Source organism: Callorhinus ursinus, unplaced genomic scaffold, assembly GCF_003265705.2.
Source record: "Callorhinus ursinus isolate GAN/ISIS: 27379988/994484 unplaced genomic scaffold, GSC_fseal_2.0 scaffold15, whole genome shotgun sequence".
Lineage (NCBI taxonomy): Eukaryota > Metazoa > Chordata > Mammalia > Carnivora > Otariidae > Callorhinus > Callorhinus ursinus.
Window position 1 is genome coordinate 46,292,877 of NW_027397077.1, and position 27,699 is coordinate 46,320,575.

The 27,699-nt window shown below is 54.4% G+C and overlaps 1 protein-coding gene across 2 annotated transcripts in view; it reads left to right on the forward strand.

The window, feature by feature from the left end:
• The window catches only part of TPRA1 (transmembrane protein adipocyte associated 1), a 14,876-nt gene extending 1,888 nt beyond the window's left edge, over nucleotides 1-12,988 (forward strand). For both annotated transcript variants that reach the window (XM_073901737.1, XM_025885395.2), the window contains 10 exons: nucleotides 6,140-6,281; nucleotides 6,418-6,550; nucleotides 9,167-9,253; nucleotides 9,353-9,425; nucleotides 9,535-9,614; nucleotides 10,166-10,276; nucleotides 10,435-10,495; nucleotides 10,690-10,792; nucleotides 10,931-11,011; nucleotides 12,286-12,988. In XM_073901737.1, the coding sequence (XP_073757838.1) occupies nucleotides 6,157-6,281; nucleotides 6,418-6,550; nucleotides 9,167-9,253; nucleotides 9,353-9,425; nucleotides 9,535-9,614; nucleotides 10,166-10,276; nucleotides 10,435-10,495; nucleotides 10,690-10,792; nucleotides 10,931-11,011; nucleotides 12,286-12,535 (1,104 nt within the window). In that variant the 5' untranslated portion in view covers nucleotides 6,140-6,156 and the 3' untranslated portion in view covers nucleotides 12,536-12,988. The remainder of the gene's footprint in view (nucleotides 1-6,139; nucleotides 6,282-6,417; nucleotides 6,551-9,166; nucleotides 9,254-9,352; nucleotides 9,426-9,534; nucleotides 9,615-10,165; nucleotides 10,277-10,434; nucleotides 10,496-10,689; nucleotides 10,793-10,930; nucleotides 11,012-12,285) is intronic.
• Nucleotides 12,989-27,699: the final 14,711 nt, after the last annotated feature.

The following is a 27,699-nucleotide window of genomic DNA, read 5'->3' on the forward strand; positions in this document are numbered from 1 at the left end:
CGGGGGGGGGCTTCCCTTTGTCCTGGGGGCTCCTGCCTGGGCTGCTGGCAGTGTACCAGGACTGGCCTGTCTAGGACAGCGTCCACCTCCCCCCAAGCTCAAGGCTGAAGGATGAGGGGCTGGCTTTGGGCCTATGGAGCCTTCTTAATCTGTTTTGGTTCCAGGGTTTAGAAGCTCAACAACCTGCTAGGGGTCAGAAGCACTGAGGGGTGTTACAGAAACTATGAAGTATAGCCTCTCTCTTTTACTCAGGGCTTTCTGTCTCCCCTGGGGTTTTCTGTCCAGTCCTGGTCAATCCCATTGCACAGATGAGAGATGGGAAAGCTGAGGCCCAGAGAAGGGAAGATCCTCTCCAGGGGCTCATTGCAGGTCTGGCACTGCATGACTGGCGCCAGCCTGGCATTCTGCCCCATAGGCTGGCTACAGAGGGAGGGTGGGAGGGAGCTGGAGGCCCAAGTGGTGGGTGGGAAGATAGCCTCTGGAATGTTAACAAGGTCAGGAAAGTCCCTCCCAGGTGGAAGAAACAGTCTGTCCCAGTTTCCCTGGTCCGGAGAGGTCTGGGGTGGCCTTAGGCCACTCAGCATCCTGGAAGCTCCTCTGAGAATTCCCTTCCCCATCCCTCACGTCTGGGCTCTGCCCCTTCTCCCTGCCCTCAGCCAGCCTTCCCACCATCTCCTGTACCCTGTCCCATCATCTGTCCCCCATCTCCTGAGCCTGCAGACCCCTTAGTTCTCTGTCTCTGCCCAGGCCTCTGCCCCCACGCCCAGGAGCTTGCCTGAGGTGGGGGGAGGAGAATATGGGGCCAGTGACTTAACCCTCTTGTGCCTCTCCTTTCCCCCTTCTAGTTCTTCTCAAGCAGAGGCTGGTGTGATAGTTAAGAGCATACTACATGTAAAGCACTTAGCCCTATGTCTGCGGGTAGTGTGCACTGTTGTTTTATTTTTTATCATTGCTTCAGTTATTTTGCAAGGTTTGACACATAGTGGCAATTCTGATATGGCCAACAGTGCTTCTCTGACCAGCAGAGAACAGGCACCAGCTGGGATCGTATTAGCAGTATGGCAGGTCAACCCTGGCCTAGGCCTGCTGAATCAGAATCGGCACGTTCACAACACTCAGGTGTGAGAAGCATAGCTCTAGATGGAGCCCAGAGCCTTCCATCTATAGGTGGAGCAACTGACGCCCAGAGAGGGGCACTTGGCAAGTCGCCACTTGGGGGCCTGGGCACTAGAGACAGACAACCTGGTGGGCCCCGAGCTTTGTCTGCGGGGGTTAACGGAAATACTTCCCTCCTCGTGAGAAGGCTGAGAGGGCTCAGCGAGTATGTCTGCTGCTGTCACCAAGTCAGCAGAGGCACTGGTGGGGGGAGGGCAGTCGGTACTCTCCTTCGAAAAGGGGCCCTTGCACTCGGAACCAAACCCTTCTTCCCTCTACACCCCCCAGGCCCTCCTCTGGGAAAAAAAGCAGCAGTTACCTTGGTGTGACCTTTTGTAGGCATTTACTTCTCTGTTCTTGTTTGATCCTCTGGGCAACTTTGTTGGGTAGGTGTTATTGTCCCTGTGACACTCCAAGAGGAGAAATGACTCACTCAGGGTCACTTAGCAAGTAGGTGGCAGAGCCAGAAGTGCCACCCAGAGCTGCCCAACTCCATAACCCATGTCAGCCAGAAGGTTTTCGTTAGTGAATTAGAGAAATCAGACTCAACTGGACCTAAGTAGAGAAGGAATTTGTTGGATTTTATACCTAAAAAGAAAGTCCAGGGGTTGCACTAACCTCATGTGTGGCTAGATCCAGGAGCTCACATGGGGCTCTGTCTCCCGAGATGGAGTTCCATCTGTTTCTCAGCTCTACATTCCTCTGTGTTGGCTTTATTCTCAGGTGGGTAGCCATGTGTGGGGTCAAAGTGGTCCAGCTCTGTACAGTACCATGACACTTTTAGCAGAAAACGTACCTGTTTTAACAATTACAGCAAAAGTCTCCAGGCTGATGCTTATTGGCCAGAACAGTGGAGTATCCTGATTGGCCAGGCTTAAATCACATGCGCACTCTGTGGAATTTTGAAGGGCTTGAGTCAGCTGTACCTCAACTTCATGGACAGACACTGGGGGAGCTGAGGTTCCCCCCTCAGAAAAATGGGGTGCCGGACAGGCAAAACCAAGGGATGCTTCCTCTCTTCAGACTCTCTATCTGATTCTTCCTGCTGCTGGGCCCTGGTCATCCTCACTGGCTTCTTTTTGCCACAAGGGACCTCTTAGCTTCTCAGCAGCTGCTGGGTGCTTGGCCTGCTCTCTGGGACCTGCCCCTCCTGGGGCCACTTGGTACCCTGTCCTAGGCCAGAGCTGGTGTTGGGCTGCTGGGACCAGAAGATTGCTCCACAGGCAATGGTGAGTGGGGCAGAGGGGGCGGTGGAATCTCTCTCCTTCCACTCTAGTCACTTACCAGTCATCCTCTCCTCCTTCTCAAGCGGAAGTCTTGGGGGGGGGGTGGCACACACCCCTGCTGGCTGTAACAGCCCCGTGCTCAGAGTGGCCACATTCACACAGCAGACCCTCAACGGCCACATGCAGGTGCAAAGAAGGGGCTTTCCTCCTGGAGGGTGCCTTGATGGTCATCAAGGAAGACGTTTCTTGGGAGACTTCCCCCATATTTCATCACATGCCCTTGCTTAAACTTGCCCCCAGCAAGGAGAACACCCTTCCTGACGTTGACCAGAGCCTCCCTTCAGGGCACTCTTGGCAAAGACGAAGACGATCATTCACTTGGTGGACTGTCCCACGTGATGCAGGACATGTGGCAGCCTTGGACTCTGTCCATGAAAAATCATAGCACCCCACCCCATCATCCCCCTGTCAAACTGGAGCACCCCTGCGCACTGCTGAGGTGCCCGGTACTGTTCCACATTGCCCCTACCCCAAGGCCACTGGCTTACCGTAGTTGAGATTCAGCTTCTGGCCCAGGGGAGGGGCCCCTGCCTGTGCAGCAGGGCATCACGGAGGGGTCCTGGAATAAAGTTGCACCTTGATAGCTAGGGAGAAGGGGACAGTGTTTGGTGGTGACACATTTGCAGCATTGGTCTAGCTGTTACAAAATATCCAGTGGCCAGGCCAGAAGCTACCACATCCTTGCTCTCTTCCTGCGTTCTCTGGGGGTGTCTGTGGGCTGCTCAGGTTGGCTGACCAAGGCATCCCAGCTCCCTCCACTCCACCCCCACTGCAACCACTGGTACAGTGGCTCCTCAGTCTCCCTGCCTCCACTCTTGCCCTGCTCCAGTCCGTGTTCCCCAGCCGCCTGAGCGGTCCTCTCCACGTGGACATGGGACCCCGTCACCTGCCTTTGTGACACCCTTCTCATTGCGTTCAGAATGCATTCACATTGCATGTGGTCATATGGTCCTGTGTGACCTGGCCCTGCCAACCTTTCTGATCTCCCTGCCAGCCACACTGGCCTGCTTCTTGCCCTTTGAACAGGCCAAGCCTCTTTGTACCTCATGGCATTTGCATTCCCTGTTCTCTCCCCGGTGTGCTCTTTGTCCAGATTTTTCCAAGTCTGGTTCCTTCTCAATTATTTAGACCTAGTGCAAATGTCAGCTTGTCTGACAATCCCGTCCAAAGCAGTACCTCTTTATATTCATTGGGATTCCGGCTTAGCTGTTGAAACAAAGGTGAGGATAACAAGATAGAAGATGATTCCTGAGTGTTGCATGGTGGTCTGTGTGCACTCTGTCCAGGATATGCCCGGAGGCCCATGGGGTCTGGGACCCAGGCACTTCTCATTTCTCTCTTACCCTCAACACATGGTTTCAGTTTGTGGTCTAAGATGGCTACTGTTGTTCCTGCCAGCACATCCCTGTTCCAGGCAGTAGGAAAGGAGATTGCTTGGCCTGAAACTGACCGACCCATTAAATTCACTGCTCATTTCCGATTGGATAAAACTTGGTCATGTGGCCTTAGCCAGTGGCCAGGGAAGCTCGGAAAATAGCCATTATCCTGGGAAGCCATGTGTGCACTAAAATCCATGGGCTCCAGTACTAAAGGGAAGGGTGGATGTTGAGGACCCTGGTAGTCTCTATTGTGTTACCCGTTGTTCAGTTCCACTCCTCTGTTAGCATGGTTTTCATGCTGGCTGCCTGCCTCCCCTCCTGGAATGACGGCCCTGGGAGGGCAGGTGTGTCCCAGCCCCCAGACTCATCCCTCGCTCACAGTAAGTGGTGCTGCCACCGGTGGAAGAATATGCATGAAGAATGCATCCTTCCTTCAGACCTACTATGTGTTGGGCGTATGTTTTCCCTGTTGGTTTGGCCTCAAGCTGCAGATGGGGATGTGATCCCAGAGCCAGCGAGTGGCCTGTTGAGGAGAAGGACAGAGGAGTCTGAGCCCCAGGTCTCGGCCCATCTGCTTCAGTCTCCTCCCCCTTTCAATCAGAGGCAGCGCTCGCGTTTCATGGCTTGGAATGGTAACAAGGATGCCCCTGCAGCCCTTGCCCCGCACCTGTTACTGCTCAGGACTCGTGTTAGCGACAGCACAAGCATGGGTGCCTGTGGCATCTGCAGATCCTTGCAACAGGGTGCTCCGTGGCCCGGGCTGCTCCTTGCTGAATGGGAGACCTGCACTCGTGGAGTGTAAACAGAACACATCTTTCTAATTTTTTACTGCTGTGTAACCCATACAGAAGCATGCACAGATCATAGGTGGATGACTCAATAAATTTTGCCATGGTGAGCACACCTGTGTACCCCCCAATCAAGCACCAGAAGCTGGTGTTCCCCACCCCCCACTATGCCCTCCATCCTCCACAAAGGTGACCCTCTCACCGGGATCTTTGTGTGGGGTCAGGCCACACACGTGCATTTGTAACTGGCCCCACTCGGCCCCGTATCTGTGAGGCCCTTTCCTGTTGCTGCCCACAGCAGTAGCCTGTTCTTTCTGTTTCTGTTTCACTGCGTATATGAGCGCCACCATGTGTGCGTACTGCTGATGGTGGGCATCTGGACCGTTGCTAGCCTGGGGCTATTACAAATGTACCCAGAAGTGAAGACTCCGGGTCATAAGGCCTCATCTGTCCCAGTCATCATTTTAATGCTGACATCTGTTATGTCCTGGTGCCCAGGCCACGCCTAGCTCACCTGCCCTGCACCCCCTGAGCTCCCTGAGGAAGTCCCTGCTGCTGTCAGTGTGGACCCAGCTCCTCTGCTCCTGTCCCTGAGAGCCCAGAGACCTGGGAGCCCGCCTTGTCCAGGGTGGCTCCCAGGGCCCCAGGCCACCAGCTCTCCTGTCTTCTAGGCTGGACTCTTAACCTCTCATTCGGAGATGCTTGGCTGTGGGCCCCCCTGCCGATTCTCATTTCCCCCTCGCGGCCCCCCATCCCTGCCTTTGCAGCACAGCTCCCTCTGCAGTGGCCCCCTCTACAGTGGCCCTCTCTACAGTGCCCCCGCCCCGCAGTGGCCCCCTCTGCTGTGCCTCTCCTTCCCTCCCCTTCGCCACTTAGAGACCTCTGTGTGTCTTCCTGGCACAGTTCATGTCCCCCCGATTTGCGTCTCCCTTTCCAAGGTGGGAGCAGAGGATGACAAGGGGTGTGGTCTGCCTGAGGTGTGCGTGATGCCCCACTCCAGGGCTCGGTGGCTGTGTGATTGCACAGCATCAGTCACTGGGCCTCCAGTGGGCCTTGCGCCAAGGACTCCGGACTGTGCGTGTGTGGGCTGTAGGAGGCGCTAGACATCACTTCAGTGCCCACCACAGCCTCCCAGGGTGGACGCTGTTGTTAGTCCCATTCCAGGGGCAGGGGCACCCTGGCTTCTTGCCCTTCTGCTCCCTGTCTGTCCCCAGGACCCCCAGGATCGGGGCGGTGAGCTGGGGTCATGCCAAGTAGCTTGCTCTGCTGTGCCTGGCACAGTGTAAGGCTCAATCACTGGGAGTGGCATTTCCTGTGTGTGGGTCACGATACAGAGGCTGAGGCAGAGGACCGGGCCCCTGTCTGTGCGTTGTGTTGTGGCATGTGGGGGAGCCACACCTCACCCTCCGCCTGGTGGGTGGGAGAGTGGGCTGCAGGCCCACTGTAGGGAGCTGCTCTTGGGTCCCTGAGACCAGAGACCCAAGGCCACGCAGCCCCTGTACTGCTCACATGGGGGCTTTCACTCCTCCAGGGCCGGCTGCTGGCGGGATGGGCATCTTGGAAGGGGTGATTTGGGCCAACGGGAGCACAGCCCTACCCCCACCCGTGGCACCCAACATCAGCGTGCCGCATCGCTGTCTGCTGCTGCTCTATGAAGATATCGGAACCTCCAGGTGAGGCAGGCCACGGCCCTGAGTGGGTCTCCCGCGTGCGTGCGTGCGTGTGTGCGTACGTGTGTGATGGCGGGCAGGGCCGGGGGGTTGCAGACGGAACCTTACCAGTCGGCTGGCTTCTGTACCCATCTGCTAGGGTCCGGTACTGGGACCTCTTGCTGCTCATCCCCAATGTGCTCTTCTTCATCTTCCTGCTCTGGAAGCTTCCGTTCGCTCGGGCCAAGATCCGCATCACCTCCAGCCCCATTTTTATCACCTTCTATATTCTGGTGAGTTCATTCCAACTGGCTTAAGTGAAAAAGGGAATTATTAACTGCTTCTGTAATGAAAACCAGCTTCAGACGTGGATCCGGGGTAGATGGACATCATCAGGACTCTGTCTCTCTGCCTCTCTGCTGTCCTCTGGCCTTGTCTCAGATGAGCTCTCCCTTGCCTGGTGTCAAAAATAGCCAAGAGCAGCTGTGAGCTAACATCCTGCCTCCCTGCCAGCACCAGCCAAAGAGGAGTGGTGCTAATGTAGACCTGGGACTCCCTCTGACCGGCCCACCTTGGATCCCCTGTTGGTCCCTGAGCCAATCACTGTGACTAGCTGGGAAGGGGCACTCTGAGGCTGGGAGGGTAGGGTCAACTCTGCCAGGCTGTGTAGACTGAGGAGGGTGGTGGTCCCTGGAGGAAAACTGGGGAGCCGTTCGTAGAGGGTAGGGGAAGAGATGCTGGCAGGTGGAAGAAATGCCCACTGCCACCTCCATCTGTCTGTCTGTCCATCCAGCCGTCCATCCCCATTGGGTTCCGTGAGACCTCTTTGGTGCAGGTTCCAGGTGCAGACTGTCCAGCTCCCATCCTTCAGGGCTCAGGCCTGACTGACTGGAGTCCTCCCCTCTCTCTGTCTCTTATTATTATTTTTTTTAAAAGATTTTTTATTTATTTTTTAACAGAGACAGTGAGAGAGGGAACACAAGCAGGGAGCATGGGAGAGGGAGAAGCAGGCTTCCCGCCGAGCAGGGAGCCCAGTGTGTGACTCGATCCCAGGACCCTGGGATCAGGACCTGAGCCGAAGGCAGACGCTTAACGACTGAGCCACCCAGGCGCCCCACTCTCTTTGCCTCTTAGTTACGACTGCCTGAGAGCTGAGTGGCTCCTTGGGCCCCGCTTTGTGGCCTGGCTCAGAACTTCACAGAGGAGTTGCCAGTGGGCAGGCAGGGCAGGAGAGGCTATGAGGAACCCCTGGAGGCTGCTGGTGGAGGCCCCAGGGGCTGCCGGCTGATCGGAGCCCCTGCCCCTGTGAGTTGGTGGTAGGCAGGGGTGGGCATTGAGGCCTGTTTTTTCCTCTCTCCCACTGCTTCTCTGACTCCTTACTGTATTTATTGAACAGATAAGTAGGCAGGCAGATGCCCTTTCTGGGGGAGCATGAGGGGAGAAGGGACCCAGGGCCAAGGCCTGGGAGCATGAAGCAGGGCCAGGGGACTCAGCACTGCCCCTGCCCTCTTGTCCCTGGGGACTCCTTTCTAGAGAGCTCAGGAGACAGTGGTGAGCATTGGCTGTGCTGAATGCCCTTGGGCTGGTGGCTTGGCCTCTCTGGGCCTCAGCGCCCCCCTCCCCACACCGTGTGTGCTGGGCCTGCTTTAGCTTGCGGTGGTCCTGTGAGCCCCAGAGAAGACAGCGTGCGTAGCTCTAGCCCGGTGGCAGCCTGGCATACAGGAGGCACACGGCAGTTTGTCGCGTCTATAGCCTGCCCTGTTGAGTGGTGTCAGCCTCCCCAAGGGTTCCACATGGTTTTCGTGGCACAAAGGACAGACTGTGCATGGATCTGGACTCTTCTGTTTGCATATGTCAGAAAACCAAAGTGAACTCACAGAAGCTGGAGGGAATGTATTAATGGAGAAACTGACAAGTCCCAGGGCTTCAGGCATGGCTGGATTCAGGGGCTCCACAAGGCCGTGAGGGCGCAGTCTCAGTGTCCCTCTCAGCTGGGGTTTCTCCAATGGCCCTGTCTCTCTCAGTCTCATGCTCATGGAGCCAGGCAGCCCCAGCATCTCCAGGCTTGCAGCCCCGCCTCCCCCAGCTTCCTTTCCCAGTGGCTGCACCTGGTGTCCTGGCTGTGCCTGTGTCTAGACTCCCTTGGGTCCCACCCCCATCCCCAAATCAGGGAATGGCATGTGCGGAATGGCTAGCCCTGGGTTACAGGCCAGTCCCTGAAGCCGGCGGGGGTGGGGGGAGGTCAGGCCCCCCACCCCCACCCCAAGCCATGTGAGAGGAAGGAGGCTGTTGCCAGAGGAAGAGTGGATCCCGGTGACAAAATCCGTCGATGCTGAGCACAGGCACTTCTGCAAGACGTGCTGGGCAGCAGGGTCTCTGAGGTCTCTTCCCTGTAGCCGCCTTCCCCCCCATGGCTTGGGATTAAAAGTGCTAATAAGACAACGCTAAAGGCAAATGTGTACCTAGCCCTTACTGGGTGCCAGGCTTTCTTCCGCTACATCGATTTACCCATTTGCTCCTCCCAACCGTCAAATACAGTAGGTGCTAGTTTTACCCCCTTTCATAGATGAGGAAACTGAGGTACGGAGGTGTAGGTCCTCGGCTGAGGTCACAGAGGCAGGAGGCAGCAGGGCTGGCATTCAGTCCTGGCAGTGGGGCTCCACCATGTCACCCCTATTAACAATTCCAAGGCTGCCAGGGTAGCCAGGAAACTGAGGCCCGAGAGGGAAAGGCCAGGCGGAGGTTACCAGCAGTGGAGGATCTCCCCACCTCCCTGCATCGCACTCCTGACTCTTCGGGTTTGGAATCCTTCCGTTCTCAAAGAATCCACAGCTCCTGCAGAGGCCCTGCAACTCGCAGCGGTCTCGTTCCCGGACCCCATCATGGCATCCCCTCTCTCACCCCACCAGGTGTTCGTGGTGGCGCTGGTGGGGATCGCCCGGGCCGTGGTGTCCATGACGGTCAGCACCTCGGATGCTGCGACTGTTGCCGATAAGGTGTGGCCGGGCCTGCTGACAAGGGCGGGGGGGGTGCTGGGCGCTGGGGAAAGGGGTGACTGGGCCCCCAGGCTGACACTCTGCCCGCTCTGTGTCCAGATCCTGTGGGAGATTACCCGCTTCTTCCTGTTGGCCATCGAGCTGAGTGTGGTCATCCTGGGCCTTGCCTTTGGTGCGTGTGCTGCTGGGGCCAGTGCTCTCCCTGTCCCTCCCTAGCGGGCACCGACCCCACCACGGTCACCCGGCTGGCTCCTGCTGACTGACCAGCACGTTTCTTCCAGGTCACCTGGAGAGCAAGTCAAGCATCAAGCGGGTGCTGGCCATCACCACGGTGCTGTCCCTGGCCTACTCTGTCACCCAGGTAAGAGGGGAGGTGGGGCAGGTGCAGCTCTGGGGTCCCCCTGGAGGAGGCCGGGGGTCACTGAAGGCTGAGCATCCCCTGCTCCCTGGTTCTGGGTCCAGGTTTGAACGTTTATTAGGTGCAGTGTTCTCAAACTTTAAATGCGCCTAAGGAATCACCTGGGGTGCTTGTTAACAAGGCAGGTTCTTCTCCCCCTCCCCACCACTCCAATCCAATTCCAGTTCCAGGCTGGGGTGGGGGTGGAGAGGATGCCTAGAACCTGCTGTTGTAACAAGCAGCCCAGGTGGGGAACATACAGGTTTGCAGACCACACACAGAGCTGCGCATCTAGAGACTCCTTCCTTAGGAACCTGCTCCCGGTGTTGGAGCTTAGGTGGGTAGGGAGCAGGGCAAGGCCAGGGAGCACTCTGGAACAGGGAACTCTGAAGGCCAGGCTGGGGAGCTGGGCTTGGTGTGGTGGAGGGCTCTGGGTGCTTTGTATCAGGGAGCCCCCTAGGAGGGGGCTTTCCAGGTGGCAGGAGACTGAGGCCCTCCTCTGCCTGCCCCTGCAGGGGACACTGGAGATCCTGTACCCTGACGCCCACCTGTCGGCTGAGGACTTCAACATCTATGGGCATGGGGGCCGCCAGTTCTGGCTGGTCAGCTCCTGCTTCTTCTTCCTGGTGAGGCTTAGGGTGCCCCCACCCCTTTCTGGGCCTCGGCACCCTGGGGGTGGCCACATGAACCTAGAGCCTGAGGCGGGCCTGGATGTCTTGGTCCTCGGCTTAGCTCTGGGCCTGGTGTGCCCAGCATCCTTCTCAGTCCTGCTCTGTCTCTGCAGGTCTACTCTCTGGTGGTTGTGCTCCCCAAGACCCCGCTGAAGGAGCGCATCTCCCTGCCTTGTAAGCAGCTGGTGGGTGGCTCTGGCACAGGGATGGGTGCAGGGCAGGGTCTGTTTGGGCTACTGTGACTCTCCTGCTGGAGAGCCCTTGGTGAGAGGGAGGGGTCCTCCTGGGGGCCCAGAAGGGCCTCAGGTGACACGCTGGGGACGAAGGGCGGAGGCAAGGGCAGGGCCTCACGGTCCCCAACCCCCCAGCGCGAAGGAGCTTCTACGTGTATGCAGGCATCCTGGCGCTGCTCAACCTGCTACAGGGGCTGGGAAGCGCGCTGCTCTGCGCCGACATCATCGAGGGGCTCTGGTAGGTGGGGCGGGGAACGGGGTGTCCTCTGGCTCGGGTGTGGGGCGAGGCCTGAGTGGGAGCGGCGGGCAGGGGGAGGCTAAGCCCAGGTCCCATCCAGAGGAGGCCCCTCCTTGACCCGTTCCTCCTGCCCCCCAGCTGTGTAGATGCCACCACATTTCTCTACTTCAGCTTCTTTGCGCCCCTCATCTATGTGGCCTTCCTCCGGGGCTTCTTTGGGTGAGTCTTCCCAAGGGGATGGGGGGCGCGGTGAGCCGGGGGCGGCGCGGGCAGGCAGGGGCCTGGGACAGGGGTGGTAGCTGGTGCCTGGCTTGCCACCCAGCGGCGGGTGGATTGAGGGCCGCGGGCGCCCCCGCGTGGCTGCCTGTGGAACTGCGCCTCCAGCTTCCTGCGCATGCGCATCCTCAGCCTCGGGGTCCTGCGCCTCTCTCCTCCCAGTTCAGGCTTGGACACCGGGAAGGATGAGGCAGATGAGGTGTGTATGTCTGTACTTACACATGCATCCACACATATATACACATGCACGCATGCGTACACCTACATACATATACACATTTTATATGCCACACACACAGACATATATACACTTTCCCCACAAGAGAGTGTCTGTGCACATTATTCTACACTGGCTTGCTTTTCATTTTAGAATACTTAGCTCACTCTTTCAGCAAGCATTCATTGAGCACCTACTAGGTGTCGGGCACTGCTGCAGCTGCCACACACAGCAGGGAACAAAGAAGACACAAATCACCACGCTCACGGATTCTAGCTGGGAGTGGCTGGGGAGAGGAGCAGGGTTCCGGGAGGCGGGCATGTAGTGGAGCATAGCGTGAGGTGCACGTTGGTGCCCGTGTGTGTTTGGAGGCCTGGCAGGGAGATGGGATGCTAAGGACATGGGGGATTGAGGGTTGGATCCTGGGCCCCTGACATGGCAGAAGTGCTGGGTCTGAGGAGGTGTGGGGGATCTGAGGGGGGGAAAGTTGGGGGAGGGCATCAGAGGTGGGGTGAGAGGGGCTAGACTGGCTTTCAGCCCAGCCCTGATCTGTGTGGGACCTTGTACACGCATTTATGTCTCTGGCCCTTGGGCTCCTTTTTGTAAATTGGGTACAGCGTTTCCCTATCAGAGTTATCCTGAGAATTGAGGGACTAAGTAAGTGCAAAGTAGGTGGTCATAAAACTGCAAGGGTGGAGGTTGCAGCTAGTGTTTGCTGAGGACCTCAGGCCAGAATTTACCTCTGTTTACCCTCTGCTAAGAGCCTCTCAAGGTCAGAGTTGTACCCATTTTACAGTGAGAAACAGGCAAGTGAGAAACTTATCCTTGTCCGAGCTCAAAGTCAGTGTGCTGAGTTTTAAAACAAGTCCCATTGGATTCCAGAGTCCAAACTTTGGTGACCTCCTGGGGTGGCCGTTAGGCAGCAAGCCTTGTTGTTCAGAGAAGGAAGCCTTCCTAACCAAACAGTGGGGCTCCCCTGCCCCTCTCCCCTCCCCACCAGCTCAGAGCCCAAGATCCTCTTCTCCTACAAATGCCAAGTGGACGAGACCGAGGAACCGGACATGCACCTGCCCCAGCCCTACGCTGTGGCCCGGCGGGAGGGCCCCGAGACAGCAGGAGCTGCTAGCACACAGTTTGACTCGGCCGGTGGGGTGGCCTGCTTGGACGACATTGCGTCCATGCCCTGCCACACAGGCAGCATCAACAGCACAGACAGTGAGCGCTGGAAGGCTATCAATGCCCGAGTGTGACCACCGTGGCCGGAAGGCCTGCTGGGGCCTGTGCAGGGCAGGCTGGAGAGAAGACCAGGGAGTGCCAAGTCGCTGGGGGAGGAGGAGGAGGAGGTCATGGGACCTTCTGTAGGCAGCAGCCCCACGCAGGCCCTGTCTCACCTTCTGTGTTCCCAGTTGCCTTTGGCCACCTCTGCTCTAGCTGGGGGCTGCCTCCCCCTTCCACCTTCCACCTGCCCTCTCCCTGCTCAGCAACATGACCCAGACTCTGATCTCTCAGGGCCATGCCTGCCTAGGCCGGCTGAGGGCACCTCCTTTCTCCAAAGCCTGGGCACCCAGGACCGGTCTGGCCCTTCTCATCCCTCTGCCTCCTCCCCATGGCGCTTTGGCTTCCTCAAAGCCCACTCCGGTGGGTGGGCTGAAGTGTGTATATTTTCTTGATCTATTTTTTAATAAAAAACAAAAGGAGCAGAAGGTGCGGCTGTGGAAATTCCTCTTAGGAGCCCGAGGGCTGGGGTGAGAACCTGCGACAATCAGAGGTCCTGGCAGGTCCCTGTGCATCCCGAGCCCTAGGAGGCTCTGGGCTCCTTCTTTTGCTTAACAGAGAAACACTGGCCAGTGCACAGGCCCTAAGCTGGCTGCTGGGGAAGTGGGGGGGGCAAGTGGACGAGACCCAGTGCTCTGTGTTCCGGGCCCCCGTCCAAGCAGACAAGAGACGTGGAAAGGGAACCATGGTTCTGTGAGCAGCTCTTTCCCCGTTCTTTTGCAGAGCGTGGGGTTTGGAGTGAGCCCTGCAGGTCCCGTCCTTTCTCTGTGCCTTCTGCTCTGCCCTCCTGGACTGGGCGATTCCCCTCCCCCTGCTCCAGCTCGCCATCTGTGAAATGGGGATAAGGAGGCCTGTCTTGCAGGGGCTGCTATAAGGATTAGGAAATAGTGAAGGGCCGGCAGATGCTTATGGAGCAATAGCCATAATTCGATTGTTTTTAGCCCCTAGAATAGTGCTTGCCACATAGTAGGCACTCAGAAGGTAGGATGACAGGGACTGACATCAGAATCGATGTGATAAGCTAAACATGGGGCTAAGTCAGAATAAAGCAAGCTGTAAACAAGAGGAGGGAGGTGCTGTGTGTCCATGTCTCTGCCATTGTACCTAAGCTTGGCCTGGGGTCTTCGGGCAGCTGGAGAAAAAGGGCGTTGATGGTTATGTCATTCCCACCGCCAGAGAGAGGTGGTCTCAGTGGGGCCACGGGGGTGCTGAGGGTCAGGCCTGGCACCCACCTGCATTGCCAGCCCTCTTTCATGGCAGGACACCAAGGGCACTAGCTCCAACACGGCTTGTGACTGTGGGGCCATTGTGTCATGCTCCCCAGGATCCGGGGCCCAGAGGGCTGTCAGTGGGCCAGGAGGTTCCTTCTCAGAGCTTTCCTGGAAGATGGTGGGCGGGGGCAGGAGGCCTCCAGGGCATTCCAAGAAGGACAAGTGTTGGGTGCTGGGTAGGGAGGCCTGGACAGGCCATTCCAGAGCCGCACTCAGTACCAGTGGCCTGGGACGCCTGTGCCGTCCAAGAGGCCAGAGTGACAGCCTGGGTTTGCTCAGTGTGATACCTGAGCAAACAGCCCTGTCGATGGGGAGGCACCCACAGAAGAAGAGGCTAGAAGCCTGGTTTTTGTTATCTTAAAGTTTGTGTTTGGTTTTTTTAAGAGAAACCTTTATTTCCTTGTTTCACAAATAAACTTAGCTGAATTGGTTGCTTTTTGGTGATTTTGATAGGTAACATGCACATGGCAAAGAAAAGTTCACACGGTGTGGGGAGGTGCACAGTGGAGCACGAATCTCCTCCGGGCCCTGGCATTCACTTTCCCCAGCCCCTGCCCCAGAAGCACCACCAAGGCCAGGGGCACCACTGCCGGCCCGAGTGCCTGTGTGTGTTCACACGTTACCCCTGTTCCGGGAACATAGACGTTCTGTCGGTTTTTTCTTCACTTCACACTTGATCTTCGGATCGTTCCGTGTCAGGTGGCGGAGCGGCTTCACTCCGGCAGCTGCATACATTACGGATATACCGCAGTTTATTTGACCAGTCCCATTGGGATGGATTTTTGTTCCCAATACGTTTTGCAACAACAGACAATGCAGCGACAAACATCCTTATAACTATGCTTCCGGTAACTCACGCACGTGATGTGACTGGAGCACACGGTCTTAATTAGTTTTGTCTTACCGCCTTCCGGCAGAGACTAATAGCTGTCCTCCAACGTGTCCCCCTTTTCTTCCATTGTAATAGAATCTCTGAGTTTTTTTTTAAGCTGGGCACACAGCTTCCTGGAACAAGACTACAGTTTCCAGGCGTCCCTGCAGGTGGGTGTGGCCATGCGACTGAATTCTGGCCAATGGGATACAAGCATGCATGCAGCTTCCTCATAGAGAGGCTAGGCTCTGCGCCTCTCTTCTAGCCGGGATGTGGTCGCTCTGGCTCTGGCCAGCATCGGAGCAGCCATCGGAAGCCGCTCATGGAAGCGCAACAAGGTGGAAGGAGCCCATATCCTGACGCTGGTGTCGCCACACTTGCCTTGGACTTTCCACCTTAGGATGACTTTTTGAGGATGAGTGAGAAATAAATGTCTCTACTTGGTTTAACCCCCTTTGGATTTTTCTTTTACAATGGAACCTAATCAGAACCACCAGGCTCTTCAAAGAGGCTGTACTGGTGTTAACTTCTGCCAGTACGACCTCACCGACACTGTCTGCCATTCAAATTTTTGATTTTCCTGAAAAGACCTGCTTGCTTCTGTTCTTCTAGGATATTCTGTGTGCTGTATCTGGATGGTAACAAACATCAGGCTGAAGAGTGGCCAGAAAGTGGGGGTTTCTGAAGCCTTGGTATGGTGATGGAGTTCACTGTATGTGGCCCAAGTTCCAGTCCTACCTCCCTACCGCTGCTGCTCTCGGGGTGTGGACTGGGGGCAAGTCATGTCCTCTCTCTGACCTTCAAGTTTCTCCTAGTGACTCAGGGTATCACATGACTGGTTGCCACCTAATACCTATTTTCCCTCCTTTAGTGACCACACCTGATATTTTGTGGTTCAGGGAAGCACCTGGGTATAAAGAGACATTCCCTGCCCCTTTACAGTGACTCGTGACTAAGTTCTGGTCAGTGGGATGTTAGGAGAAGTATGAGAAAGTTTCTTTAGCACAGACTGCTTAAAGGGAGCTAGCTCAGCTAGGAACTGTGCTCCTTTGTCCTCCTGCCTTTCTACTTACTGCTTCCTGGAATGTGGATATGATGATTGGCTCTCCAGCAGCCATCCTGCATGATGAGGTGACTTGGGGAAGCTCATCCTCGTTCATCGAGGAAGCTCATCCTCATTCATTGAGGATGCTCAAATAGACAAAACAATAAGCCCTGTCCCTAATGATGGTGGTGCTGCTGTACCAGCAGTGGGCTGCTACGAACAGGCTTCTTTAACCCGAGAGAAAAGCTATCTTGTTTACATCAAACTTGGCCCTAATGGAAACATGTGAGGATCAGAACATGCCCCGCAAGGGGTTACTTGCAGGAGACAGGATAATATTTTGAGATGGTGATTGTCTTTTCCTTCCTGAACTTCACCTTCTACTCCCTCCCATGTCAGTGCGAGTTTGGTCTTGTCCTTCCTTGCCCAGGGAAGCCCACAGCTGGTAGATGACCTCCTGACTTTGTTCCAAATGCCTTGGGCTACAGAAGGCAGTGGGGGCTGGTGGAAAGAAACAGGTGGGGATTCCCTTGGGAGTGAGGTCTATGTGTCCCTGAGTATTGAGGGACCCAGGCATGGGTAAGGCCAGGCTCCAGATAACACAGCACCCTTGTGAGCTTAGGGAGGAAGATCCTGGGCACAGGGTCCTTGGCTGCTGCAAAGGGGTCTCCTGGCCCAAGTGTGATATGGACACAGCAGAGCTCCGAAATCTGCAGGTCCCCATGGCCAGGAGCACTGGAGGCCTCAGTGATAACAGGTGTGAACACAGGACCACTGGTGTGTTGGCCTGTTGGGCTTGCCGTAACAAAGTATCACAGACGGGGTGGCTAAAACAAGATAATTATTTCTCCCAGCTCCGGAGGCTGGAAGTCTGGGATGAAGGTGCGGGCAGAGTCGGTTTCTCAGGAGGCCAGTCTTTCTCTGGCACGCTTGTTCTGTGCTCAGATGGCCTTTCCTCTGTGCATGTGCATTTCTGCTGCCTCTCTGGGGGCCTGCATTTCCTCTTCTTCAAAGGCCACCCGATGGCCTTATTTTAACTTAATCAGTTCTTAAAGGCCTTGTCTCCAAATACAGGTGCACTCTGAGGTGCTGGGTGTTAGGGTTTCCCCATGTGAATTTGGGGAGGACACAATTTAGCCCCTAACAAATGGCACTAGAGCCTTTCTCTCCTGACATCCTGGCACTGTGCCAAATCCTGGGAACTTGACCAGGACCACGGACCAGGCAGAAAGCCCCCAAGAATGACGGGGGTGTAATCTTCCACCCCCTCAGCAGGATAGGGATAAGTGGCATTCTAGAAGGTCACTTGTATGTGTGTGGGCTGGGATTCACACTGCCTGTATAAGGGGGGGTTGTCTGGAGAACTGCCCACACATTCTGCTTCTCTTCCTTCTGGACACACCTATAGGATTATTGTCCTCCCCTGCCCCCCTCAGGGAGAGGGGTAATGCTGCCGTGCGACTTACTATGGTTAGTGAAATGTCAGGAGAAGTGACACGTGTCCCTTCTGGGTAGAAGCATTTAACTGCTAGTACGTGACTCCGTCCTCCCACGGTCATGGAAGCACCTGTCAAGATGGGGATGCAGGTAGAGGCCTGCCTCCAGACTCTGCAGGGGCCAAGACGAGACTCTTCTGGATCTTGCGGGGGGAGGGGGGTGCTGTCTCTCAGCTGGTTTGCTCTTCAGCCGCAGGAGGCAATTCCGATAAGCCTTGAGAAGTACCCGCGAGACGGGTGTGCTTCTGTCACCCCCACTTACAGGTGAGGGCACTGAGGCTCTGCCGGGGCCAGCTGCTGTCTCGTGGGGAGTGGAGCTGGGAGGGAGGCCCCAGGACGGTGAGCTGCCACACTGCACCCCAGCAGCAGCAGGTATGAAGGGTGTGAAGGGGCTCTGACTGGCAGGTATTATGTTGGAGGGAAAGTCGGAGCCACTGGGGGGGCCGTGTGTTGTAGGCTGGTTGTCCCGGGGGGAGAATGACAGTCGTTTGTTATGCAGGCGACTGTGATAGTGGCAGTCCCTAACACTATCTGTGTGCAGGCCGCATTCTGGACACTCCATGGGGAACGCAGTCCCACGGTGTTAAGATGCCCACTTTATAGACGGGGAAGCTGAGGGATAGAGAAGCCACAAAGCAAACACAAGGCAGGGCAGGATGTGACCACAGGCCTCTGACCACTGCACTCCACTGCAGAGACTCACAGAAACACCTCCCACATAGAAAGGGCTCTGAGCCCGGCGGCTGGGGCCATTGGACCCAGGTGAGGGGCCTGGAGTCCCTCCATATACAGTCTAAGGGTACAGAGAAATCCCCACTGGATTGCCCTGGAGGGGAGAGAGAGCCCCCTGGGGTGCTTATGGCAGAGCTGGGTCCAGAATGCACACTGTTCAAGCATTCCTAGACCCAGATCTGCCTTTCCTTCACATGTGACTTTGACCCAGGTCTGCCTTTCCCTCACATATGATCTTGACTCAGGTTGGCCTTTCCCTCACAAGTGACCTTGGCAGGGGTCCTTGCTCTCTATGCCTCAGTTTCCCAACCTGCAACGTGGCACCAACCATGCCCACCCCCGATCCTGCGCAGGACCTGGCACCAAACAGCTTCTCTGTCTTGGGGGCTGTCCACCTTCTGTTTCTAAGGAGGAGCTTCCTGGGGGAGGCGCCGGGCCTGCTTGCGGGGAATGGCCCATGTAATTGGCCCCACGGATCAGGAGGCGTCTGCTGGCCATCTGAGCGTGGCCAGCGTTTTATTTCTCATATTGTTTGGGGACAGTGACTCAGCTGAACGCATCCAGCAAATCAAGACCCAATCACCCACTGTGAAGAATGTTTAAAGCCGGGCCCCAGTCAAGATCCTGTTAGGAGCTCCAGGAGGCTGAGACGCAAAATCAGTTCCACTTGGCCAGGGCCGAATGGCATTCTGGGAAAGATGAGTCTGATTCGAGGTGGAAAATTGGAGACAGCCTTCCCAGTGGGCCAGGATCTGCTCCTGGCCGTGGGGATGGCCCGGCGCACACCCTCATGTGGTGGACCTGCCCCCCGGGGTCGGTCCCGGAAACCCCTGACTCCCAGACCAGTGTGGGGTGACAGCACTCTCATGCAGCCATGGGAGCAGCCCCTGTGAAGGTGGCCTTCCAGAAGCTTCTATTCTTCCTTCTTGTGCACATTTCAAATACCAACTCTCGTTATCCTCATGAACAGGTGGCCCATGGCGTGCACGATGTTTAAAAAACGTTTTCGGGGCACCTGGGTGGCTCAGTTGGTTAAGGGACTGTTTTCGGCTCAGGTCATGATCCTGGAGTCCCGGGACTGAGTCTCACGTCAGGCCCCCTGCTCAGCAGGGAGTCTGCTTCTCCCTCTGACCCTCCCCCCTCTCATGTGCTCTCTCTTTCAAATAAATTAAAAACAAAACAAAACAAAAAATAAAACGTTTTCTAATTAGTCATCAGATCTTAAATATTAGATATCACACACACTTCCAGATTTTTAGCTTCTCAAAAAAAATTCACAAGATGCAACAATCCCAGATTGGGTTTGTTGCATCTTGTGATGCAGCATCTCCCCAGAGTAACTCCCCCCTCACTCACATCAGCCAGGACTCCTCTAGTTACCCCCCGCCGGCCAGTTACGACAGGTCCACCTGGCCTACATTGATTCTTTGCGTCTCCAGTCTGGCATATGGGGGTTTGAAATAGCTGAGAAACTCTGAGGTGTGGCACCGAGGTGACACGTCCAGGCCTCATCTAGTACTTCCCATCCATGTTATCCTGCAAACATTTACTGAGCACCTACTATGTGCCAGGCTCCCATGTTTGGCTGTCTGGACACAGAAGGGACACCTGAAAACAAATTACAAGCTCCCATTGCAGGGGGCTTCTGTGCCAGCTCAGTGTACTGATGAAAACCACCCCCTCCCCCCTCTCCAGGACTGGCCCTCCCATATCATCAAGGCTCCCCCTGCTGCCCACGGTGGGCACAGGTGCAGGCCTAGCCCATGAGAAGCTGCAGTGATTGGCTCAGAGATGCATGTGACACTTGGGGAAGGGCCAATCGGAATCACAGAGGGGCTTCTGGCCCTCAAGAACAAGATGTCTCTTTCCGCTGGGTTGGTTGAATTAGTGGGCTGTGGTCCCGGAGCTGCTGTCACTCCCTTTGCTAGAACCTCTCTGAGGATGAAGCCACCCCAAGCCACTGCAGAGGCTAGACGGGGAGCAAAGCTCAGGAACAAATCATCATCCAAGCACCTGGATCCAGCTGTGCCCGAGTGCAGCTTGGTCAGGGTTTCCAGGCACCAGAGCTAAGGCAGATCCTTCTTTGCTCAAGCTAGTTTGAATTGGGTTCTTATCCCTTGTAACTAGAGGAGTCCTGGCTGATGTGAGTGAGGGGGGAGTTACTCTGGGGAGATGCTGGGAGCCTGTGGGAATGGAGAAGGAGGCCCAGTTCTGCTGGGGGCAGGGTCCTTCCAAGATGGAGACTCTGGGGGAACTTGAGGGGTGAGCTGATGTTAATGAAATGAAGGGAGAGCAGAGCAGGAGGACATTCTGGACAGGGAACCCATGAACTAAGACTGGTAGATCAGTGTTGATTTAAACGAGACAAGAGAGGAGTGCCTGAGTGGCTCAGTCAGTTAAGCATCCGACTCTTGATTTTGGCTCAGGTCATGATCTCAGGGTCGTGGGATTGAGCCCCACATTGGGCTCCCCGCTCAGTGGGGAGTCTGCTTGTCTCCTTCTTTCTGCTCGCTCTCTCTGTCTCTCTCAAATAAATAAATAAACCTTAAAAAAAAAAAACAAGACAAAAGAGTCTCAGAATCTTGGTTCAAATAAAGAATCTAACGACATCTTAGCTTTTATTAATTTTTTCCTTTATGCAAGTGGCAATGATCCTTTTAGGTTTTGACCCAGAAATTCCAGAACAAAACAGATGCCAAGTTAAATATTATCGGCAGGGCGAGAAATGCTCCCATAAGGCACCCCCCCCTCCCCCAGTCCTGGGCCTTGCAGCCTGCGAGGGCTGAGGTCACATTTCACAGGTCACGGCGGGCAGGCCCAAAGGCCAGGCATCTTACAAGGCTCCTTTGTGCAAATAACCCTTCTAAGGACACGTTCATACTGACAGAAAATAGAACAGGGCTTTACATTTTCACATCAGTCTCCACACTGAAGAGGAGAACATACATGGTTTTTTCTGTGAACATTTTCAATCCACCACTTATCGGAACCAGCTTTATGATTCCGAGGAGTGTCTGTGTTTTTGCAGCTGTAGGGGAAGTGGGAACATTTTTTGCTTCTTATCTTGCTGAGATTTCTTTTACCAGCAGTTAGAAAAGCTTAGAGTTTTCAAGGCTAAGTACTGAAATTCCATTATTTGGCACCAAGAGGAGGGAAAAAAAAAAGCAGCTCAACAAGCTGGAAACATAGACTATGAAAAGGCAAAGAGCAGAGGGGGATTTACAAGTGAGAGAACTGGGGCAACTGCCATTTGCATCTGCGGTGAGAGTCGGCTTGCTCCCAGCATGCTTGGGGAGCCATGGGTGCGGGAGGTCGCCTCGTTGTGAGCAGACATAACTGGACTTGGCTTAAATAAAGACGGATTATTTTTCCCTGACAAAATGTGAGGTCAGGAGGCAACAGCCAAAGGCTGGTGCGGGACTCCATGGTATCATCAGTGCCCAGGCTCCCCCTACCTTTATGCCATGCCACAAAGTGCCATCTTGCCTTCCATCCACACAGCGGCCTCATGATCATAAGAGGGCTGCTGTGACCCCGACAGTCTTCCCCACCCAGTTCTAGGTAGGAAAAGGGAGAACAGGATGAACGTGAGGGGTGAAGAAAACAGTACTGTCGGTTGTCATCCCTCATCTTTGAGGATATTTCCCATGAGATGCATTGAATAACTTCATTTTTACCTTCTTGGCCCAATTTGCTGATGTGGCCACTATGGTGTAGGGAGGCTGGACAATGCAGGGTTTTTTTTTTCTCTCTCTCTCTCCCTCTCTTTTTTTTTTTTTTTTTTTTGAGCTGGGCACATGCTGCCCCTGATAAACCGGTGAGAAAGAAGGAAAACAGATATTAGGTAGGTGGCTGGCAGTCTCCACTACACATACTCACAAATGCGAACACTCAGTTGATGAACTGGTGGTGGCACCACCACCCGCTTGGCCCAGTTTTATGTTTCCCCACAGTCACTCAGATACTTTAAAAATAACTTTATGAATTAAACATCATGGATACAATGAAACCCCTCCTCTGTAAACTTCCCTTCCCATTTCTCTCCCCTGCCCCCACAGTAGGGAACCACGGCCTTGAATGCTGAAATCTTGAATTTTGGGTTTATCCGTGCAGCAAAGATGAGTGTAGCCACAGACAACGTGCAGCATCGTCCTGTGCGCTTGAAATGCATTGAGTGCCTTCATACCGATCCTTTCCTTCCTCAACGTGTTTTCATTGTTGTTGTTGTTGTTGTTTTTACAAAGATTTTATTTATTAGAGAGAGAGAAAAAGAGAGCATGAGAGGAGGGTGAGGGACAGAGGGAGAAGCAAGCTCTCCGCTGAGCAGGGAGCCCGATGAGGGACTCGATCCCAGGACCCTGGGATCGTGACCCGAGCCGAAGGGAGGCCCAACCAACTGAGCCACCCAGGTGTCCCTCAACGTGTGTTTTTCAAGCAGTTTTGTTTGGGGGACTTCCGTGTGTTGATACTGCTAGCCACTGGCTAGGGTTCTGTCATACAAACAGCACATCGTTTACTTGTCAGTTCTGTCCTTCTGGTTGTTTCCAAACGGTGAAGGCAGTGATGCTGTCAGGCACATTCTTGTGTCTGACTTCCTGGCTCACAGGTGCGTGTGGGAGTCTCTCTAGGGTGTATCTGGAGGGATGGAACTGCCGGGGATCACAGGCGGACAGATCTTCCACTTCTTCCAAGTGGTCGTAGTGATCCCCGGAGCAGGGACTGGCATACACCAGGGGTTCTCCTCCTGGGGTCCGCGCCCCTCGGGGTTTCTGAAACCCTTTGAGGGGACCTGTGAGGTCAAAGCCGTTTCTATAATAATATAAGGCATTATTGGCCTTGCTCACTCTCATTTTGTCCTGAGTGCACAGTGGAATTTTCCAGACCTGACATGTGATGATGTCATTGCTCTGACAGCCAATGGAATGTGTGCTTTAATTTTAATTAAAATTAAAGTTTGAGTACAGTAAATGTTGACAGACAAAATTCCCGTCCACAAAAGCTCTTTGGGGCCCTCGATAATCTTTCAGAGTGTAAAGGGGTCCCGGGACCCGAAAGTTTAAGATTGCTGAGAGACAGAACCACTGGGTGGGGACCGCGGGAGGGACCCTGCATGCTTGAATTGCATCAGGGCTGTGGCAGCCGTGTGACCTTCTCCTCCCTCCCCTGCCCTCCAGATCTACTTGGGATGATGATGATGAAGTGATTTCACAAGGTGCAGATGAAAAAAAACCCTGGTTGTGCCAACTGCCCCTGACCCCTGGACTGTCAGAGGACAGCTCATGCGTCAGGAATGCTACCCTGGAACTTCTCAGGGCGTCTCAGAACTGCGACCGGCCAGGTGGCTGCGGCGGGTGGCCAAACGTGCGTCACAGGCCTCTGACCTCCCTGATTCCATCCCTACTCAGGGAAACTTCGCATCTGAGCAGAGAATCTTTTTCCAGGCTGGGAAGGGCAGTGGAGTGCAGCAGGAGGCCAGAAGCCGGAGAGCCTGGTATAAGTCGGACTCCGCCTCTAAGAGGGACCTGGGGCAAGTCATTTTCCTCTCTGGCCTCAGTTTCAGATGCACAGAAAAGATAAAAAGACAGGACAAAGAACTCTTATTGCCCAGACAACCGGAGAGCTGCAGGCAACGTGATGCCCACCACCTAGAAGACTTTTTTGTGTATTTCCCTCAGATAGACCATTCACAGCACAGCCCCCCAAATCTGGAAAGCCGCACTGATAGGATACCTGGTCTGATCCACAGACCCTGTTCACATTTGCCAATTGCCCCAGGAATGTCCTTTATGGCAAAAGCATCCAGTTCAGGACCACACACTCGGGACCCCGAGTTTTCCTATCCCTCGAGTCTCCTTTAAGCTGGAACATTCTTCAGTCTTTCATTGACTTTCATGACTTGGATGCCTTTGAACATTATTCTGTTTTATAGAATAACTGCTTCCTAATGATTAGATCCAGCCAATGTGTTTTCAGGAGGGATATCACAGAAGCGATGCTGCGTCCTCCCCACCGCATCCCGTCACAGGGCTCCTGATGTCATCTTGTCTCTTTGTTGGCATTAACTCTCCTCACTTGAATATGGAGGCTCAGCCAGACTTCTTCACTGCAGAGTTACTCTTTTCCCCTTTGTAAGTCAGGCGACTCTGTGGGGAGGTGCTCTGAGCGTCTGTAGACACCCTTGTCTCCCTCTACCTTTTCCCTGCTAGTTTTACTATCTTTTGATTCTTGCCAGAAACAGTGGTGCCCAAGCTGGTTGCCAGATGGTGACTTTCCTTCCAACTGTACCATTTAATCCTTCCACATTCACAGGTTGGCTTCTGCTATCAAGAAGAACATCCCTTCTCCCTGTTCATTCATTCCTTATTTATATTTATTATATTTATTTTTATTTATGACTCAGAGGAAGACAGGGACCCCTCTGAGAGTGAAAGGGGGCACGATTAACAACAATGCAGGGATGATATGCCTAAACCAGGACTGTCTACCCAGAACTGGCAGGTGTGCCCACCTATGCCATCCTCCCTCCCCAATGTCAGGTGGCTTCCTGCTGAGGAGAGCGCTGCTGAACCTCTCCAAAGGGGAGCCCTGCCTACCCAGTTCTGGAAGCCAGGGCTTGAAGGTCCTCCTGCCGCCTCCTGCCCCCTCACCCCCGACATCCATTACCAAGTCCTGTGCATTTTACTTCCAAAATATAGCCTCAGTGTACCTGTCCCTCTCTCCTGTGTCAGCCTGGTCCACGCTCACCCCTCAGCTCTAGAACAATGCTGTCATTTCCATCCTGCCCCTGTGATCTTTCCTTTGCAGACTGAGGCCAGAGACATAAATGCAGCTCTGAGTCTGTGGCTCAGTGTGCGCTTCTTCAGCTTCCGCAGCATGACTCCCAAAGGCCCCGCCCTTCACACCAGTCTTACCTGGAGCCACACTCCCCTGTCTACACTCTACACTCCACTCTGGGCCCCTCTAACTTGGCTTTCCAACACTAACCTGCAAGCTATTGAGGGTAGTAGATTTTCATACCGGTAAATTTTTATAGTTATAAAATCACTTCTTTACAACCACTCGATTAAATTCGTTTGGAATGATATTGGGACATTATTTTGGCACTCCCTGCTATTCTACTTCAGTCCCAGAGACTTGGCCTTGTAGGCCTCGTGCCTGCCACCAGAGGGCGCTCTGTAGCGCTCTCGCCTCGCTGTGCCCCCAGCCCTCCCTTGCTGTCACCTGCCCCTGCTGTTTCTCACCCAGGAAAGAGCTGGTCAATGAAACAAATTCTTGGTGACGCAGCGTATATAGCCATCTCAAGGATGAAACCTGAGACAGTGGTGTGAAAACAGTCATGTTTGTAGAGGCCGACTCAAGATCACTTGCATATTTGAAAATGTTTTATTTGGAAATTTAGTGCACATCAAACACTGGATATCTTCCTTAAATGCTTTGTATCCTGTTCCTTTGGGGCTGAAGGTCACGCTTTATGATAGAAAGAAAGGGTCATCCATTTTCCACCACACACCTCATGAAGGTTGCCTTGGGCACCCCCCCCCCCATTTCCTCTTTTGTCCCGGTGAGCCATGATGTGCTCAAGGTGGGATGTCCACCACATGACACCAGCTAGTCAGCGTCTTTGCACACACAGGCTCCTTCTGCTTTGAATGCTCCAAGCAGAAGGTTAATTCCTATCTATCCTCCAGCCTCCTGTTCATACACTAGCTTTCCTTGACCCACCAAAGAAGGGAGGCATGCCTGCTACATATGCTCAGGAATTTGCTGTACAGATGTGTGTTAGTTCCTGCTACGGGCCACGCATGCACGGCTCTCGGGCACTTTTTCTCCAGTGACCCATTCAATCCTTCCAGTGGATGAAAAGGGCAGGCACTGTGGTTATCCCTATTTTACAGATGACAAAACTGAGGCTCAGGGAGGTTTAGTGACTTGGCCACATTTATCCTGCTGGTAAGTGGTGGAGCTATGTTTCAGACCCAGGCAGTCTGGCTCTACGCCCATGTTCTCAGCCGTTGTATAATGTTGTCTCTCCTTCACGCACTGTCCTTTGTAATGCTGCATTTATTTGTGGTATTATTTGGTTATTGTGATATCTGTTGGGGCACCTGGCACAGGCCTGGTCTTCGGTAGGTGTTCAGTATATATTGGCTGAATGAATGAATGCATGAATGAATGAAAACAATTTTTGTTCCTTTAGCTGATCAAAATATCCACTTTACCCTAAGCTCCTCTTTCATGGAACAAAGGGATATGAGGCTGGGGGAAGTCAGGAGCCCTAGATCAGACCCAGAACCCAGGGTACTGATGGATGGTGGATACTCAGTGGGCAGAAACAGATCACTCTGGGCCAACTTTGCCAGAGGGAGTGAGGGAAGCCTTCCTTGAGAAAGTGACTTTGGGAGAGGTTTTGCAGGATGAGTAGGAGTTTGCTGAAGCACGGAAGTCCAGCCTGACAGGACCTGCGGTTGGAAGCATCACCTGTGGTGAAGGTTCAGTCTCAGCTTCAAACCGCTGCCTTTCATTCAGGTTGGGAGGGCCAGTGCAGGAAAACAGGAACAGCAGTGGGGACCAGTGAAACGGTCCACTGTTTTCTAGTCCTAGCGCCAAATCATTTGGTGCTTTTCAAAGACAAGCAAGCCAAGCCTAGTTTCCTTTGACTTCTGTGACGTGAAATAGCTGCTTCTCATCCCCAGTTCCTCTCCTGCTCTGTGGCTGGAAGTCTTTTGGATTTCTGGAGTCCTCCCTTGAGACTACAGCTATCTCAGGAGTGAGACAACTGGTGAGAGTTATCGGCGCCGACCCCTTCATTGTTGGCTGCTGGACGAGCAGGCAGTGGCAGGGATGCAGGAGCCCGGCTGGGCGGGGTGGGGCCGGAGAGCTGGCTCCAACCTCTGGCTCGTAGCCCCATGGTCTCTCGGATGCCGTGATAGTTCAGGCAGACGTGCGATCTTAGCTGGGCCATCCGAGGAAATCCCAAGCCATGCCTGGAATGGCAGGGAAAAGAGAAGGAATTGGGGTCACAAGCGAGGAGCTGGACACCTGGAACTAGTGGCAGGCTGTCTCTGCCTCCACGCGTGATGGCTGACCCGAGTGCTACCAGCACAGAGCCAACCAGAATCAGTTCTGAATGGATGTCTTTCAACACCTGCATCCACCTGGGCCGGAGGTCCCGCACTGCCATGAGTGAGATGTCTCCCCTGTAATGTAAAGCCAGTCTGGGTTGGGCTTCTGACCCTGGTTACCGGGAGGATCCAGGGAAGACGAGACTTAGCTCAGGAATCAGAGTGAGGTCTACAGACCCTCTGACAGCTGTGTTCAGAGGGCAAGCATGGCCCTGTACACGGGAGACACTCCCGTACTTCTCCAGATATTAGGCAGAGGAGGGGCAGCGCTGAGTATTCCTAGAGACTAAAGGTGGAGAGAGAGCACACCCCCCCACACCCCCCCTTTATGCAAATCCATGCAACAGATTTGCTTGGGTACCTGCACGAACCTACGGGCACAAGCCCACAGACACACAACAGGGACACACACACGCAAATACATTTCAAATGGTTTTAAAAATGTGCAGTCTCCCCCCCCACCAAAGTACACACCCTCTGACCTAGAAATTCCATTTCTGGGAAGCTGCCCTAAGGACAGAACAGAGGATGTGTGCCAGGACTTAGCTTCAAGGAATTTCCCTGCAATGCAGCTTGTAATAACACAAAATTGGCAACAATCT